The 19,510-nt window shown below is 36.6% G+C and overlaps 1 protein-coding gene across 3 annotated transcripts in view; it reads left to right on the forward strand.

Annotated features, from left to right (window-relative positions):
• hdac9b (histone deacetylase 9b) overlaps window positions 1-19,124 on the forward strand; it is a 47,242-nt gene extending 28,118 nt beyond the window's left edge. For 2 of the 3 annotated variants that reach the window (XM_043261081.1, XM_043261079.1), the window contains 10 exons: window positions 1,781-2,022; window positions 2,122-2,272; window positions 3,484-3,604; window positions 4,722-4,843; window positions 10,415-10,546; window positions 11,567-11,682; window positions 13,345-13,467; window positions 14,672-14,867; window positions 15,007-15,218; window positions 16,921-19,124. In XM_043261081.1, the coding sequence (XP_043117016.1) occupies window positions 1,781-2,022; window positions 2,122-2,272; window positions 3,484-3,604; window positions 4,722-4,843; window positions 10,415-10,546; window positions 11,567-11,682; window positions 13,345-13,467; window positions 14,672-14,867; window positions 15,007-15,218; window positions 16,921-17,247 (1,742 nt within the window). In that variant the 3' untranslated portion in view covers window positions 17,248-19,124. The remainder of the gene's footprint in view (window positions 1-1,780; window positions 2,023-2,121; window positions 2,273-3,483; window positions 3,605-4,721; window positions 4,844-10,414; window positions 10,547-11,566; window positions 11,683-13,344; window positions 13,468-14,671; window positions 14,868-15,006; window positions 15,219-16,920) is intronic. The other variant, XM_043261080.1, reaches the window with a different exon arrangement.
• The last annotated feature ends 386 nt before the right edge of the window (window positions 19,125-19,510 follow it).

Consider the following 19,510-nt stretch of genomic DNA (forward strand, 5'->3'; position numbering starts at 1 on the left):
TAAAAAAAAAAAAATTCATACTCAACATAAGAAATAGAGCGATAATGGAGCAACAAAAACCTTTCTAAGAAATTACATTACTGTACCTGAAACCATGAAGTAATCAATATTCTCAATTATTGATTCTGTTTACCAGCCATTAAAGCTATGTACTAAAGCACTCATTAAAAATGTGCCTACTAATCCATCATCTTAAGATGAAAAACCATTTGACTTAATCATGTTTCCAGACACTTACTTACTCAGTTAACTTTAAAGTGACTTGATTTCGGTTTGGGACTTCCTGACGTTACATCATCCCCAATTGTGTAACAACCACTGTGTGCTTTCCCTCAATCCGAAATTCACTGGACCATAAGTATTTCCTGACCAGCTGTTCTGTAAAGGTCTTTGTCTTTCTTCTCCACACTCGTAGATCTTTCTGTACATATACACTTTCTAAACCCTGTGTCTTCGTAATTGCTTTTCGTCATGCAGAAGAGTCACAGTCTCTTATGATGAGTGTCTCCTCTTATCTGCTTTCCGAGGGACTGTCCTCCAGGCTTGCTATTGATCTTCACTGTCTCACGGATATATATAGTCCTTGGGGCCTTGGGGATGCCCTCTGCTTTTTGTACCCGGTGTATTACTTGTAATGAGGCACAGCTTGAAGACTACAGCAGCAATTTTCCATAATGGTGAAGGTGTGATGATGGCTCTAAGGAGGGAGGATGGTTGGGGAATAAGAGGCAGGAACACAAACATCAAAACTTTTTAAAAGACAAACTGCAGCACTGCAGTCTTTATACTGACCAGAGAGGTCAGTAGAACACACCGGACCAAACCATGGCTAGTAATAACCTTCAGAATGCTGGCTGGGATTCTCGTGTAGACATACAACTGAGTTGTTTTTACTGTAGCTCTGCCTACTATATCAGAGGAGCTCATACGGGGCCATATTTAAAAACATTTGATGGAGGAGGTGTTCAGCTGTGGAGGGAATTGAGGGCAATTTTTTCTAGCTTGTTGGAAGATCCAGCTTAAGACCTGCTCACAGCAAGCTATAACTACAGCAGTAACCATGAAGTATTTCAAATCAATAAAAACAACACAAAACTCTAGTGATAATGACACAAAAACAACATTGTTAGAAACTCTTGCATTGCATTTTTTATGTCTGATGAACAATTATGAGCAATCAGATGTCATGTGGTGTAACTGTAAAGTAAAACAATTAAATAAAATAACAATTATTTTGCATATTACAAGTGAGTGAATAACTTAGGTTAAAGGTTTTTTCCTTTTTTTTAATTTAGAATTATTCATGAATTAATGAATGCCATTATATTTTGAAGTAGTGAAAACGTGGAGTTTTAAACATGATCTTAGCTTGTCAATAAACATTTGCCCAATTTTCTGATATTGACCTTATCATGAGGGTCTCCAGGGTCCTGTGTATGTGACATAATATCCTGTTTTTTATGCAAGTTGCTTTTACCACATGACTTTGTTGGTTGCACCACTTGACTTTGATTTGATAGACACAAGTTTTCAAAAACGAACAATTTCAACTTCATGACAAGAGATATTCGGTAATATGACAAATGAAGTTGTTATGCATGTACCTGATAATTCAAATATTGCTGAATTATATATATATATATATATATATATATATATATATATATATATATATATATATATATATATATATATATATATATATATATATATATATATTGATATTGATATACATAGACCTTTGTACTAAATCCTTTTGTTCTCACTTGTTTTTTCTTAGTGGACATTAAGCCAGAGGTTCCACTGGCTCTTGATCCAGGTTCCCCATTGGACCTCCGTACAGACATTAGGATGCAGAGCTCTGCTTCAGATCCCACTGTGTGGGAAAGACAGCTTCAACAAGAGCTGCTCCTCATTCAGAAACAGCAGCAGATTCAGAAACAGTTACTCATTAGTGAGTTCCAGAAGCAGCACGAGAACCTGGTTCGCCAACATCAGGCTCAGATACAGGAGCATTTGAAGGTACCAACACAACTCTGTTGATATACTGAGCTGACGCAACACAGAAAGAAGCACAGTCATACAGTCCAACCAGATGAATAATACACGTATGTCTCTCAGTTGCAGCAGGAGCTACTTGCTATGAAGCAACAACAGGAGCAACTGGAGAAAGAGAGGAAACTAGAGCTCCAGAGTCAGGAGAGAGAACTGGAGAGACACCGGCGTGAACAACAAGTCCTGGTCCTCCGCAACAGAGAGAAGAGCAGAGAGAGTAAGAGCTCATCATCACGCTCACCCACACAACACTCAAACACCCCACAACCTGTCTGTACCTAATACCATCCAAATGTCATCAGTCAAATGACACATTTATATGACGTCTGCCTCTTTGCACTTAAAAAAAGTGTAAAACAACAAAGGATGAACGTTACAAAAAACAACATTTAGAAGAACACCAAAAAACACACAAACAAAAAGTGTGGTGTAGCCTAGTCAGCTAGATCTGATCTGGCAAACTGTATAAAGTACAATAGATAATTAAGTTAGTATATATATATATATATATATATATATATATATATATATATATATATATATATTCATTTTAATAAAAATTTGTTGGGTAACTCTGAAAAATATCAGTGAATACTCTTAATTTTTATCTTTTAATTTTATTAAAATCCATAAAAAGGAAATCATTCAAATGAATATAATAAATAGTAATAATTAATATTTTTTTAAACAATTTTATCATTTTCTATATATACAGCAATATGCTTAAATATTTTCTATAAACAAATTAGTGTATTAGTGTATATTATAGAGAGAGAGAGAGAGAAGGAAGAAGTAAATATATTATTACAGATTAAAAAAAATGTAGGAATTTGTGCTTAATTATTACATATAGTTAAGATAAGTAAAATGATATCCGCATTAAAAATGAAATATTAGAATAAATGTAGTTTTTATAGTTTCCTTTTCAGTAAGCAGACATAATTACTTATTTATGTCATTTGATTTTTAATTAGAAATATGAATTTTCTAAACACCTTTGACAAGTCATACAGATTACTCGTAAATCAATAAATTAGAACTTCAATTTGTCGTTTAAACAGCCTTCACGAGTGCTCCACTGCCGCTGTCCAGAAGAGGGGGATATTCCTTCATTTGTTTAAAGGCTCTCAAAAATGTTTAGCCAATGACTGGAGCTTTTGAGAGGAGCGTGTGGGTGAATGTGTAGGAGAGATGCTATTGTTTGAGGCCGAACCTGCTGTGTCTGGGAGTGGCAGTGATACAGTCATTTCTCTGACCTTGAAATGAAGCCAAACTCTGGAAACAGTTTTTCTGTTTACTCTGACTGTATCACGCTAACCACAGAAGGATAGTCAGGCTCGCTCAGGAATGTCTTAGTTTTATTGTATCATCTAAATATAATTTGAATCAACCCCAAGATGCTCATAATTTTTGTTTGTGCGTCTCCTGGTCTGACAGGTGCGGTGGCCAGCACTGAGGTCAAGCAGAAACTCCAAGAGTTTCTGTTGAGTAAATCCACCAAAGACGGTATAATCAACGGGCTCCCCCAGAGCTCCAAACTGTGGTACACGTAAGTAATCTTTACATACCTCAAATACTTTAAAACGTCTGCCGTTTTAAAACAGCTTGATTTTTTGTTTCTCATGAATTAGAAATTAATTTAAATGTAAATAAATGGCTGCCAAATTATTAATTGCATGTAAAATAAAAACTTAGAATAATAACTATATTATTATAATAACTTATAACTTATAATATATGTGTGTACTGTCTATATTCATTATATATATACACACACATAAAAATTAGATTCTGAAAATATTTAGATGTATTTTTAAAATATATATTTATATCAATTATATCATATATGAATATATTTAAATATAATATGATTTTTATATGTACATGCATGTTTTATATGTACATGCATGTTTTATATGTACATGCATTTATATATATATATATATATATATATATATATATATATATATATATAAACAAACACACATTCTACATGCACATATATTATCTTAATAAATACTTAAAAAAAACTCTTATGCTCATTAAGGCTGCATTTATTTGATCAAAAATACAGTAAAAACAGTATTATTTTAATATTATTGCTAATAAAAATACCAGTTTTTCATTTGCATATGCTTTTAAATATATATCTTATTAATGTGATGGCAAAGCAATTTTTTTTACTAATATGCTTAAAAATTGTGCTATTATGCTTATTTGATGCTCAAGAAACATTTCTTATTATTTCTTATCATTGTCAGTCGTGTTGCTTAATATACATTATTTTCATGATTATTTCATGAATATTATGTTTAAAAGAACAGCATTTATTTTCATATCTTTGTAACAATATCTTTACTGCCACTTTCTGAATATAATGCGCCCTTGCTGACTAAAAGTATTAATTTCTCTTTTTTATAAAATCTTATTTGCTCCAAACCTGCGAGTGTTTGTGCACTTAAATGCTGTAAAATATGTACAAATAAATAAAGCAAGCCTGGAGGAAGATTTCAGACTTTCCAGGGTAGTAAAATGTAGGTGATTTGAACTAATAATCGGTAATGTGATACTAAGGTGGACAGTACTAGAGCACAGAAGAGCTGTCAGCTGTATTTATGACTGTGAGGTAAGTTCAGGAGTTCAGTTTGCATCTCCTTTCTGTTCAGGGCCTCCCATCACACCTCTCTGGAGCAAAGTTCACCTCCTTTGGGAGGAGCGTCCTCCTCCTGCAAGATCTCCCTACTCTCTCCACAAGACTCCCGGGACGACTTTCCTCTGAGAAAGACAGGTAGGTTTCTAAAAGTCGGCTTCTCAAAACAGCCACATAAAGACGTTACTCACAGTATCGTTCCTTAATATCACCGTAATGTGCTTTTTATTGCTTTACGAAACATGGGAGGCGGGGTTATGAGTCAAAAGCCTTTTTCCCAGAATTGCGAGATCCTTTGAGAGTCAACGCATAGGCGCAGATTTGCATTATTTCAGGGATGTCCACGGTAGGGTTTCTTTTCCTCTGAGCGCGCTACAGAACCACAGGTTTCCTAAAGCGCCAAAGGTATATAATTTTCAGCTATATAAGAGGCTTTAATTATTTCCAAAATCCTTGACTTTTTCGCAGAAAACACCACAGGTTTGTTGACTCAGTGCTGGAAGGAGTCTCGTAGGAAGTCAGTATTAATGTGAGTTATGACTCCCACTTGGCCAGCCAGTCATGAGTTCTTGCAAAGGCCGAAACTGTTCATAACTGTGCTGTTAAGTCACGGAAATGACATTACATTCCTTCCCCTTTGTGTCCCTTTGAATTACGACGGTAAACAATTATACCTGCTCAAATGCTTTACCATATGGGTTGGCATGTTGTGTATTTACATAATTTAGGGATCAGGCAAGTGAAGTTTAATCCTAAATTATGCGGACTGTGTCTGCCAAATGTAAACTAATCTAAGGTAATTATGTAGGTTGTTCTGTTCAAATAAGCACTTTATGGACACATGAAAGAGACGTGTTTATTGTCTTAGCTTTTGAACAGTAACCTCCCAGTTTCAGCATCAATTTATGCTCCGCTCCACTGAAACCAGCCAATATCCTGAGAAGTAAAAGGAGCGGAAGGTTCTGGAATTCAGACAGCCTGCTGAGAAAGCAATGGCTGTCCCAAGCAAAAAAATTAAAAAATAAATAAAGAGAGAGAGAGAGAGAGAGAGAGAGAGAGAGAGGGGCATGAGCTGTTGATGTTAGGAAAATTTACAAATAAGAACTGCTTTGGTCCCTATCACAAAGTATTAAGATCAATGACATATGGTGTGGCCATAATGAAGGAAATCTTGTTGAAAACATTTATTTCTAATTTTTAGAAATTTGTCTTTGTGTTTTTTTGGATTCATATGGTTTTGAAAACCTTTTAAAGAAATGTTTGCATTTTATGTCATGTGGCGCAGCTAATAATTAATAATCAATAGACTAAATTTGAGTATTTTTGAATACATGTGACTTTAAAAAAAATATTAATTCATAGACATAACAGCATTTTTGAGAAATAGCAGCATATGATATTTTACTTGCATTGTGAAAAAAGATACAAATATCTAAATAATATGTAAATCTTGATGCTTGAAAATATCTTAGGAGATTTTGATACATTTTATGGTATCTCTTCCTTTCCCCCCTTTTTGTCTTTTAATTTAGTTCCACCACATGAATTCAGTGGACAATTTTAGTTGACACACACACACACACACACACATATATATATATATATATATATATATATATATATATATATATATATATACTGTGAACAGTATTATTCTCTGTAAGAAATAATAATGAAATGATCTTTTCAATGTAGAACTTAATCAAACACATACATTTGGAATAAACCATTTAAGTTTATTTGGTGCATCAGTATGCACCAGAAAGCCAAATAAGCGTTTGGGACTACTCATCTTTAAGTGTGTTAATCTCATCCATTGGCTAAACCTTTTAAAACCAATTTCCTTCTAGTTGGATTCCAAACTCTATATGGGGTCACACCCATGCAAGGTCCCCTCCCCCTCTTCCTGTCCGTCTCGATTAAAGTAGGCACGCAACAGGAACCGCACAAAGATGCTGGTTGTTCCACGACCTGGATTTCATCTGAGATGCTTGACTGGCACATGTCAAGAGGTTAGGTTAGCGCCGTGGAGAGAACTAACCAAAACAAGACAAGTTTAGTGAGTGCTACAGGAACTGACACTTTTTAAAAGAGCTGATCCTTCATTTGCCTTGGGTCCTTAGAGCTGAAACGTCTGCAGAACTCGATGTGGCTTTGGCTTGTTTATCTCCAGAGCGTCACGTGTTTGTTTACTCGCCATGTACCTTCTTGTGTGCCGAGTTCTGGACCAGAAAAGATCCGTGTGGCGGCACGTGACACTGCTGCGGGCAGGAATAGTCCAGCTTATTGAAGAGAAGGAAAAACCGTCTTAGTCTTGACCCACATACCAAACATGTGGAGCAGGTGCAGCCGAGATGAGAGGGATTTGAGTTTGTGTGTTTTAAATGGTGGATATTTTTGGGCCGCCAGACCCGGGCTTGCTTTATTATGTCACGCCATTTTCCCCCCACTGGATGTGGAGGGATGGGGGAAGGGAAAACAGGAAAAATGAACTGAGATGCAACGTTTAAGTAATATGGTTTGCAAGGGCAGCGTTGTTGCGTCACCTAGTCTTCGTCTCCTGGGTAAACAGGTGTTTGTATTTTTACTAATGAGAGAAAAAGTATCAGAGAGGCGGCAGGCAGCATCAGGTGTGTGCAAACACACGTTGCCTTTAGAAAAATTGACTATTTGCTATTCTGCAAAATAAATATGTATATATATGTATATATATATATATATATATATATATATATATATATATATATATATATGTGTGTGTGTGTGTATATATGTATAGACACATATATGTGTCTATACATATATATATATACACACATGCTTGTTTATATTTTAAATATATTGCTAAAATATAAATGATATGAATGATGTAAACATAAAGGCCGACCTGTAGTTTTTTAAAATATTTTTTAAATATATACTGTACGTATATTGAAATAAGAGTGTAAATATTTGTCAGTGTATATCCTGATAATTAAAGAAATGCATATAATCTTATTAACAATATACTGTAAATACAGTGGAATTCGCGTGAACTGCAAAAATATGCTAGTCATAAATATTTCTTGCCACTCATATGTAAAAGATAAAGTATATATTTGTCCTTGTGTCACTTGCATTTCAGTTTCCTTCCGTTCGCAGCCGTGTTTTATTTATTTAGCCTGCTTAATCTGCTTTATATTGCTTTATTTATTTGCTGAGAGGTAATTATCGACCATGGTTAGCACATCTTCATCTAGAAGAAATGATCTTTTTCGGTCACTTATAAACTCTTTGCACTCGTCAGACGCTCTAAAGGGAACTTTGTCTTTGGGTTGAGACAACACAATAAATAAACCTCAGCAGCGTGTGCCCTCCAGCTCTGCTTTCAAATGTAATAATATGATTGATTTATGGGCCTGTTAAGTCCTTGCCTCATACATATTCCTGTTTGACTTGGCCTCTGGTTCCAGGCCGTGTGTCGGCGCGAGGGAAAATCAAGCAGGTGTCGGGCCTGTCGCTCCGCTGTTTTTGTGGACCGGAGTGATGTGTTCTCCCGTGGCATCACGATCACAGCCTCCTACTAAACCCACCAACAATCGCTCTTCCACCTCCACAGCGATAGGGTAGCGTTCCCGTGGTGACAGGCTGTAGAGCCGAATAAAAATAGAAGGCAATCAGGACGGTGTGGGGTGCGAGGCGGATTGGAGAGGGCTCCCTGCAGTTCGCTCTCAGCCCACTCCGCTAGCGGGATTTACATCCCATTAGTGCGCTGCTGGATGGGAGCAGACAGTCCTGCCTCTGCTTCTGAAGAGGCCTGAAATAGCAGCCCAGCTCTCTCCTCTGAGATTACTGCTTACAGCTGTGTCTTCCATGACTCCTACTGCTCATACTAACTCATCTTATATGATCATGTCCGTTCGGTCAGCCGTCTTTTTAGTATAGTTTTTTTAATCTCTCTTCCTCCTTCGGCTGCCCATTTCAGGGGTTTTAGCAGCAATACTCTTCTGAAATAAGCAAAATCATCTATCTATCTATCTATCTATCTATCTATCTATCTATCTATCTATCTATCTATCTATCTATCTATCTATCTATCTATCTATCTATCTATCTATCTATCTATCTATCTATCTGCCAGTGTATGTGAAGCAAAACCAGTAGAGAACCACTGATCTAGATTATAACTTGCACACGCTAGATGGTAGTGTTACTATAGCACAATGGGGAACTGAGGGGAAAAAATAAAACAGTGCTCATAATAACGAGACCGAATTTTGGTATTTTTGGCTGCTAGTTGTAATGTGGGTGTTTCCCAAAGGGAGGCACTGGATGTGGGTGGCTGGCTTACTCACTTCCCATCAGAGAGTTGTTTAGAAACACTTGCCTGTACATTACAGTCATATAAACAGACATGTCTCCATAATTCAGCAGTATTTAAATGATGACAAAATACTCTGTAGGGTTTATTTGATATATATATATATATATATATATTTTTTTTTTGATATACATTTATTCTAAATTCTACTCTCTCGTGACATTTTCTTGTTTTGTTGTTTTGCTCATTTTGCATGAATATGTTTTTGCATAGACAGGGTGTGGTGAGCTGCATTCACTCACCAAACTGTTACCACCAGATTTATCTTGTCATTTATTTACTACCATACAGAGACTAACTATATATATATATATATATATATATATATATATATATATATATATATATATATATATATATATATATATATATATATATATATACACACACTACCATACAGAGACTAACTCTCTCTCTCTCTATATATATATATATATATATATATACAACTCTACAGCTAAACACCCAAGTCTCAAGTGCCTATACATATCTATAAATATCTAGTTGATATTTGTAGATTTAATTATATGAGGAGTTAATATTATTCTAGTATGAAGGAGTTTATGATTTAATAATCATTCAAATTAATGCTATAATTTATTTTTATTAATTGTTATGTATTTTTTATCTATTAAAAATGAGCAGAAAAAACAGGAGTATTTTGATATACTATTACAGTTTAAATGGTTCTCAATTTTTTATATATTTTATATATTTTTATACATTATTTACATTTTAATAAGTTGATGTTATTACATAATGTAACACTTTTGTTATTATTATTAATGTTGAAAAGGAATTTGCAGCTTATTATTTTTGTGGAAGATGACTTTTTTCAGGTTTCTTTGAGTAAAAGAACAACATTTATTTGAAATCTGTGACATTTATTTGAAATCTGTGACATTTTGTATATAATATTTACATGTATTTGAATAATTTATTACAAATAAATCTTTCTCAAATATATGCATGCATGTGTTTTTTTAGAATAAAATATAACATAATATAAAAATGTATTCTTTCTTATTTTTCTGAACATCATTTTTTCATATAGTGTATGGTCAGCCTGAATCTTTCTTTCTTTTTTTTTTTTTTTACTTAAAGCCTTTGTTGCTCAGGCTAATTTACTCCAGACGATTGGCAAACTCAGATCTTTGAAAACAACCTGTAAATGCCCACAGATCTAATCACAGTCCTGTAACATCACATTACAGGAATGTAACTGCACAACAATGTGGATTCCCCTCTCCTGCTTTCTGACATGCATAGCTACGAGTGCATCAAAACATTTCCGTAACAACGCTTGGGAATATCTGATTAACATGTGTTATTGTGTTTTTTCTCTCCAGTCTCAGAGCCCAACCTGAAGGTGCGATCCAGGTTAAAGCAGAAGGTTGCAGAGAGGAGAAGCAGCCCTCTTCTCAGGAGGAAGGAAGGGAGCATCATGACACCCTTCAAAAAGAGAGCCCTGGAGCTTCTGGGTAGGATAGCCATCCCATAATGCATCTTAAAATTAAATGACACACCTGGGGCATAAACAATAAGACCTCCTACCGGGCGGCTGTTTCTCTTCAGTAATCACAGCAGCCGTCCTCTGTCTGTGCAGCTCAGTGTGCTGATGTTGTTATGTAACAGCTGCTTTGGCAGGTGTCATCCAGAAGACCATCTAGTGCGGTTTTGAGCCTTGGCCGGTTGAATGATTTTTCCATGGTGTTTCAGTCACTTGTGCTTATTTATAATGTATCATTGGCAGCAGTTGGTGGCTGGTTTTGGAAACAAGGTGCAAGATTGTCATCCAGTAAATCTTATGTAGGCTTAAATATGATATATATGACATCATCCTCTTGCTGATTATGTCATAAAATATGTAGATATAGAAGATGTAGATTTTCTTTTGTTTATATATATATATATATATATATATATATATATATATATTTTTTTTTTATATATATATACAGTATATATATATATATATATATATATATATATATATATATATATATTTATATATACATATACATATTTAACATATATAATAACATAATATAAAAATGTATTCTTTCTTATTTTTAACATATTTTTTTAAATACATATAAAATACATTTCTGAATTAAAATTAATTTTGATATTGCTGGTACAGCTGCGCTGTTATCACAACAAAGAAAAAAATATTGAAACAAAAGGATTAAATTTGAAAAAACAATATTGTTTAGTTAAAAAAAGTTAAGCTGGAAGTAACATGGTATTATTAGCTGAGCTATTTTTGTTGTTGTTGTTAACAATATATAGGCCCGGTTTCACAAATGGGGCTTACCTTAAGCCAGGACTAGGCTTTAATAAAATTGTTCAATAATATTAAAATGTTTTCTGAATTTTATATTCTTTTTTTTCCAAAACCATATTCAGATCCAAATGATTTTTAGATCTAAGGTTTATATAATATATTATCAATAATGTCTATTCTTCAATTTACGTCTGTTTAATTTACTCTTCCCCAGAATCCACAGCCAGCAGCAGCGCACCAGGATCGGGGCCCAGTTCACCCAACGGGGCCTGCAGTGCCTTGGGGGCTGAAAACGGACCCTCCTCTCTACCGGTCACCACACGTACTGAGGTACTTACATTAAACAAGTTTTATTACAGCGAGTCTATTAACAGTTAAGCTTTCTCCCAGCAGTTTCATCAAAGCTTTTCTTGAAAGATTAAAACCTGTACGACTTAAAGAAAAGTTGATGGCCACCAGGCCGCACCCATAAATTTCCTCGACACAGGCCCAGCCTGTCCTCCTGCAGCTATGAAAACACAAGTCTGTGTCCTGCTTGTCCGTCTCAGTCCAATGAAAACGGTTCCCAGCACGGACAATAAAGAGTCAGTTCACTTCCTCCCACAAACGTCTGCTCTGTACCGCTAACCTTTACTGGCATAGCTATGTGGATGAAGCTCTCGTAAAGCTCAGGGCAAGAAAGAGTAGATCCGATATAGCTCAAAATAACGTTATGGCTATTCTTTACTGTCAACTTTCAAAATAGTGTGCAGGTTCCAGATTCAGTACATCTTAAGCTAAATTGACTTTATATTACATAAAATGAATTTTAATAAAAATGTCATAATCGAATGCATATATAATCACAAAATCGTTAACCATGCTTTTACTACTATAAACTATAGAACCAAAGAAACATTGTTACAGTAGTTACCCACAAATTAACCATGGTTTTGCTATAATAACCATAGTTTAACCATGTTATTTTTATTAAAACTGTAGTCATACAATTGGTAATGAATATGCCAAAAAAACTGGTCACTACATTTTGCTATTACAAATCCATGGTTAATTTTCGCAAGGGATGCATCCCTACTGTCAACTGAGCGTAACTTGTATTGAACCCAGAATATTCCTATAGGAACATGGAGGGCTTGTCCCTTTATGCCAATGTTCATTAGCTCCCTCTGACTCACTTCCTGGTGGCTTCACGGCTTGGTTCCTCCGGGTCCCTGTGGACTTAGCTCACAAAGAGGTGTATTCTGGGCAAATGTGACATGTCTCTGTGAAGCCTCAGCTTAGCAGCTGTGTTATTCTTCAACACCACTGTTTACACTCCCATGGACCTCCAATGCAATAGCCGACAAGGAATGCTTATTGCGCTGCGATCCAGGGTCGAGGTGGTGGGTGGTTGAGCTTAATTGATCCACCAGCCGCTGGTAGCCAAAGACACGTTAACAACACAAACACGCCCGGTCGCTATTGTATTGACATAAGCTTGACGTCTCACGGTTCGTACCGGTGCAACCCGCAGACACCGCGCCAGTTTCGAAAGCCAGCCGTGTTTGTGATCCGTTACATTGGGTATCTTCTTTCAGAGGGAACTGGTCCCCTGGGTCAAATAAGGCCGGATATCCACATACAGGTCAGTGAATAGGCAGGAGGGATTGGAGGGTAAACAGTACCGCCCCTCTGCCACATGCTGATGGGCCGCACCACTGGGTGGAGGAAGTACAGTCGAAAACGGATCAGCATTTTTACTCTGATACAGTTCAGTTTGAGAAACGATAGCAAATGGGATGCCATTCTGCATTTGTGGGCTTCTCTGTGGCCTTGGTTTTACGTCCTCCAGCTGAGCTCCGCTGTGGCAGGAACAAAACCGTCATTCGTTATAGTTCATTAAAGTTTATTGTTCTGTTGCTGTTGCTCTTTCCAATGGTCCATAGTGGGATTTCAAAATATCTCTTTTTCTCTCTCCCTCCCTCACTTCTTCCCTCTCTTTTTCCATCACAGCGGTGGCCGTCACAGCCGAGGTTATTAGGGCCTGAAAGCTCAGTGTCTATGTTAAATCTCTATACGTCTCCATCGCTGCCCAATATCTCCCTGGGTCTCTCGGCTGCCTCTTCTCCCATCAGTGTAAGTCAAATAATGACGTGCATCGTCTTTCATAACTTCCTCTGTTAAAGCCTGTTCACACCAAATCTGGATTTTTGGCATTAACCACATGAAACAAATGTTTCCTTATTCTGTAACACTGAAACAGACTGCAATGAGTAGTGCAGAAGAATGAATAAATATATTAATAATATAGTAGTGTTTTATGATATTTCTTCTGCTTGTGTGATTATAAAGATATTTTAATGTTTTTGAAAGAGGTCTTAAGCTAAACGTATGATTTCTGAATATATTAATGAATATATACATATATATGTGTACATATGTGTATATATATATATATATATATATATATATATATATATATATATATATATATATATACACAAACACACACAGACTCACACACTCACACAGACATATGTATATATTCATTTATATTCTATATGTAATATTTAAATGTATTTTATATGTATTTTAAATGTATGATTTTGTATACATTTTTATGCAATTTTATACTTAAATATTTGTTGTCACTTTTGTTGTCACTCTTGGTTTAAGCTGTCACTTACCTATAAGGTATAATCATTATAGGATGTCATTGTAAAAAAAAAATATCATTTTTCATTTCTGTCTTTTTAATGTTTTTCATTTATTTATGAATTCCAATTTAGAGTCACCAAGACTGATTTAATTATAATGAATTCGATGTGGATGTTTACACTGATAAATGAAGGGAAATGTAGTTTATGGCCTTGGCACAGCTTCATATTGCTTTGACTGCTGACAGACTAACCATCACTGGCTGACTGGATGATATGTGTAGCCTCAGGGTGCTGGCCTTTGACCTTGGGGGATTTTATAGGCCTTAGATAAATATTGTGTTTAAGTGTCTGGTGTCGGTTGCACTCCGGCCCTCCCCAGTCACCTCATCCATTACTGCTCTTTAAAGTCCAGCCAAATCAGAATAATCAAGAGTAGCCCCAAATAATATTTAATTTGCAGTTAAATTGTTTTTTGCTCCCTACCTAGAAGATATAAACATGATTACATTTGTGTTCATATATTTGGCTATAAGTAATCATTTGATCTGAACAATCCAAGACCATTCCACATAGTCTCTTATTTATCAGAGCACATACTGAGGTTTCAATCAGTTAATTAAATACTTGTGCGACTGTACCACTTGAAATTAATAGAAAATGTCCTCTCTATCACCTCTCAGGCTGCTTTAGGACTGCAGGAGAAGCATGTTGAGGGTGGTGGTGTATCAGCGGTCATTCAAGGTTTGCCCACCCAACTTCTGGGTCCAGTGCCCCTGTCTGTTGCAATGGAGACCAAAGTGAGCAGCAGCCACCAAGCTCTCCTCCAGCACCTCCTCCAGAAAGAGCAACTCCGCCACCAAAAGATCCTCTCCACTGGTGAGAACATCAGAACATCTGTATGCAAATAGTGACAAATTAAACTTTTGGGTGCACCATTCCTTTAAATGAAATGAGAAGGTGAAAACTGTATTCCGTCAGATTTGTATTTACCAGATCCATACATTTTGTTGCACAGGTCAGAGTCCTGTACATCCTCCTTCTCCACTGGCCATGATGGAAAGCTCTCCAAGCAGCACCCGACACAAACTGCCTCGTCACCGGCCCTTAAACCGAACCCAATCGGCTCCGCTGCCCCAGAGCACACTAGCTCAACTCGTGATTCAGCAGCAACACCAGAACTTCCTGGAGAAGCAGAAACAGTACCAGCAACAGGTCCACATCAACAAGGTACAATCATTTAATCAACCTGTCATTGCAACAATGACTTTAGTGCTATCATGGGAAGACGAGGATGAAGCTGAGTGATTATGTTGTCATCCTAAAGCCTATTTTCCTTGAAATACCATTTAGTTCACATGGGAACGAAAGTTGGACAGCCCATCTCCATTATGTGAGGGAAAAAAAACCTGTTCTGGGTTCAGAAGCGGCTCTTGAATTAGCATAGCTTAAGGCATCAGTTGCATGCTAACACCACAAAATTGCACAGGGACAAGTTCAAATGGGCACCAAAGTGGATAGAATACATACTTTTGTTCCCCTGTGGAAATATTTGTGTTTCTGTGCACCAGCAGCCGTGACCTGGCCATCCGTTTAAGTGCAATTATTCTGCCGTGCATGCAAGGTTAGCGACACGGGAGGCTCGAGCTGTGAAAGACTCCATTGTTAGCGGGAGCTCACAGATTGATCTGCCTTATTATTGCTGAGAGTGCTATGGGAAATTCAAGGTTACAAGTGCAATTTTCAGACATGAAGATCAAAAGTGCCCAGAGAGCACTTGTTTTTGGCTGTTTATTGTTATTGCCTCAGTCACCAGGGCCATGTATGAAAAAAAAAAACAATCTAGTCTGGGTCACAAATTACTGTAGTTTGTAAGTTGTTAACTCATTTGTTTTTCATGTAAAGCAACTGTAACAAATCATGTTAAAATTAGTGCTGGGATGATTAACCATATCCAAAATAAAAGTTACATGTAAATACATATAAATATATATAATGTAAACCATCAAGTAAAATCTTAAAGTATATTTACCCTACACCTGGAACACATATGAGTGTACACAAAAAATAAACTTTTTATTAAAAAACAATGAAGCTAAAATAGTTTCTTCAAAGAAATAGTAGTAGGTTATTCAAAATTATTTAAGAATAAATTTGTGAGAATTTTCTTCATTATGATAATAGCCCATTTGCATCGCACTGGCATTTCTAACTTTATGCCCTCCCACAAGTTTTCTTTAGAAATTCAAACACGCTTATCATAATAATTATTCTAATTATTTTAATTTGTGTTGTCAAATGATTAATCGTGATTAATCACATCCAAATAAAAGGTTTTGTTTACATAATATATGTGTGTGTGTACACATATATAAATGAATATATAAATATATATATATAAATAACTGAACAGATGCTACAAATGAGCATTATTTAACTGACCCTGCGATTTGTTCCAGAGCTGAATTCAGTTTGCACCACAAAAATCATGTGAATTGACTGGAAGCGACTCCTAATTATTCTAACTAATTAATAACAAGTAAATAATCTCTCTTTGGACGGTCTCTAACCCTAATCTGTTGTAGCTAGCAGTAATAAATGATATCTGAGGGAAATGAGGTCATGAATACTGTGAAATTAAGGATTAGCTTTCTGGTTTAATAACTGAATGTTTTACCTGCGCTAAATAGGGCACCTGAGTAATTTTACATACGCTCACAGGCTTTAGTGGGAGATATAAAAAGTCTTTTACTAATTCCAGGACACAGCGACTATATTTACTTGATGTGGGATGTATTTATATGAAGCTCACTGTTTGGCTGTTATTCCGTTTTGTGAATGAGTTCCAACTCTGGTAAATGGCGGCGTTTGCGTTGCCTGAATTGGCACAGGGACAATAAGCGGCTCATTGACGCGTTTCTCTCTCCCATAGATGCTTTCCAAATCGATCGAGCAGCTTCGTCAGCCAAACGTTCACCTGCAGGAGTCAGAAGAGGAAGAAGGAGAGGATTTTCAGGACCAGGCCATGCAGGAGGACAGCTCGCCCTCTGGTGGAGTCATCAGGAAGCACAGCCCAGACAGCAACGCCTCCGCTTCGCCCACCGAGCCACGACGGGACACTCACCGCGGAGTCATCCGGGTGAAAGAGGAGCCCAACGCCAGTGACGATGAGACAATGGTCACTCAGAGCCTGGCCGACAAGCAGAGCTCCTACATTCACCACGTCAAAGGCAGAATGGTGATCCAGGCCATGATATGAAACGACAGATACGTCTTCACACTCGCACACGAAGGCACAGGCTAACACACACGCGACATGCTTACACGACACAGGGCCATTGCTTTGGGAGCTTCAGAACTGGTCTCATTCGTGAACTTGTGAAGTGATCTCTGTATTGTACGTTGTATGTTTTGTACATAATTGAATAAGACGAGAATTTAGCCAACTTGCTCTTTTAAATGCTAAGGAGCAGTTTTTGATTGTTTGTTGAAATAATAATTTAAGAAATCCTTTCTACTTTCTACCCACCCTTTGAGAAACAGCAACTCGAAGCTCTTGTAGGATATTTCTGTGATTTCCCATGGCACTATGAATTTCGTATAGATCTTTCTTTGCTTTTTATGAATGTTATTATAAAGATATGTTACGGTTTGTATGATGGAAAAACAGATCTGTTTGCTGAGAGACTCCCAAATTGTCTGGAAACGAGTCAGTAACCTTGAAAATCAACACAACAACAGAATAAAAGGAATATTTTAGGACACTAGCTAAACTCTGTTAGCAGCACTTGTAGGATAATGTTGATTAATACACACATTAAAAAACAGCTAGCAACACAAAAGTTGATAGGGCCCCAATTTTTCATAATATATCATTATATGATTTTATATAAACAAAAAGTTATTCATTTTTTATTGAAAGTTGTCTGTAAAATGTAAGTTGATTAGACCCAATTTCTATGAAAATATAATATCATAATTTAGCAAAAAAAAAAAAAAAAATTATTAATTCTTCCTTTAAACGTTTCCGTTATTTGAGCTGTAAAATTGTTGTCATCATTTTTATGGTTACTTTTGGGTTTTAGACATTCATTTTAGACAGCAAAGTTGTAACACCCAATATAACCTTTCAAAGAAAAGATTAGTAAGCATTTTTTTTTTTTTTTTTTACTAAAATCATGTTAACATTCATATTGTTCACATACTATTAAAGTGGCGAGTGCTGTGTTTTAATGGTTCGACCCCATTCATTTCCTGCATTGCCGTAGTAATCAATATTATGCTAAGTGCTGTCGATGGAGCTCAGCTTGTATTGAAACCCAGAATATTCCTCTAACAGTTGGAGCAGGATCTGGAAAGCTCTCGAATGACATTCTGTGTTCCCTGTTCTCCTGTGGCCCAAATCGAAGGCTGCCCTGGATCGTGAGCAGCGCTGAATTTCGAGAGGGAGAGAGTTGTAGAGGAAATGCCTGGTGGAAGCCAGGAATCAGAATGATTCATGAGCGCAGGAATGCTGGGAGAGGACAAGTCCACGCTGAAGTCAGAGGGCCCAGCAGTGAGCTCTGATTTACTGTTGAGGCAAATTACAAAGTGAGTGAGGAGACGGAGGGGGGAGCCCCTTTTAAAACCAATCATTTCCTCTGTATTCCCACGTGATGTGTTTACCACGACATGCAGGCTTGATGTTGCTTTGGTAGAAAAAAAAAAGGCAATCGTTCTATTCTCTCCTGAGGCTGTGCTGCCATTCGTTGGCCGTCGTTCTTCATGAAGTGCTCGGATAGTTTCAAGAAACGTACTATTGTCATTTTTTGTTAGCGATTCATCTTTCCTGTATTTTTCTTTTGTATTTCAAGCATTGTAAAGCTGTTCGTTTTTGTGACTGAGATCCTCTGAAAAACAACAAAAAACAACTCGAAGAGGAAAACATGTTCAATTGATGTGAGCCATCACGCTGTCTCCAAAAAGCCTGTGAGTCAACCTGAGCTGGCCTGTTTCGTTCCCGTTGTCTGTTCCACTGTTCTGGATGTTAATAAGAACTGTCCGCTAGCGATAAAACGTCACATTTAGTTTGTAACCGTACGCGTTCCCTTCTGTCACAGATCACCTTTTTTAAATAAAGTTCTTTTCCATCCTGTACTTCTCTGGACAGTCTTTTCACATGCTACGTTTAAGGAGTGGATTTCCTCAATAAATAGAATCGGAGTAAAATAAATGCAGTTGTTTTCTAACAAATTTTCCCACACTCAGTCCGGCTTCTGATTCTGAAGGCGATACAGAGGTTTTAGACTCTGACTTTGAAGGCTTTCGGAATGGGGCTTTGAAGTGAACATGAGAGGTTCCTTAAGTCTGCATTAAAGCTGTTAAGATAAAGTGAACTTCAAGACGGTGATATATAACCTGGGTTAAAGCGACCAGGCCAAGTTTAACCAATTATGCAGGGTAGGCTTAGCTGGAGCTCGGACAATTCCTGGTCTGAACCAGCAATCCAAACACAGTCTGCCACCTGTAATCATCGATTACCA

This window comes from Puntigrus tetrazona, chromosome 16 (assembly GCF_018831695.1).
Source record: "Puntigrus tetrazona isolate hp1 chromosome 16, ASM1883169v1, whole genome shotgun sequence".
Classification (NCBI taxonomy): domain Eukaryota; kingdom Metazoa; phylum Chordata; class Actinopteri; order Cypriniformes; family Cyprinidae; genus Puntigrus; species Puntigrus tetrazona.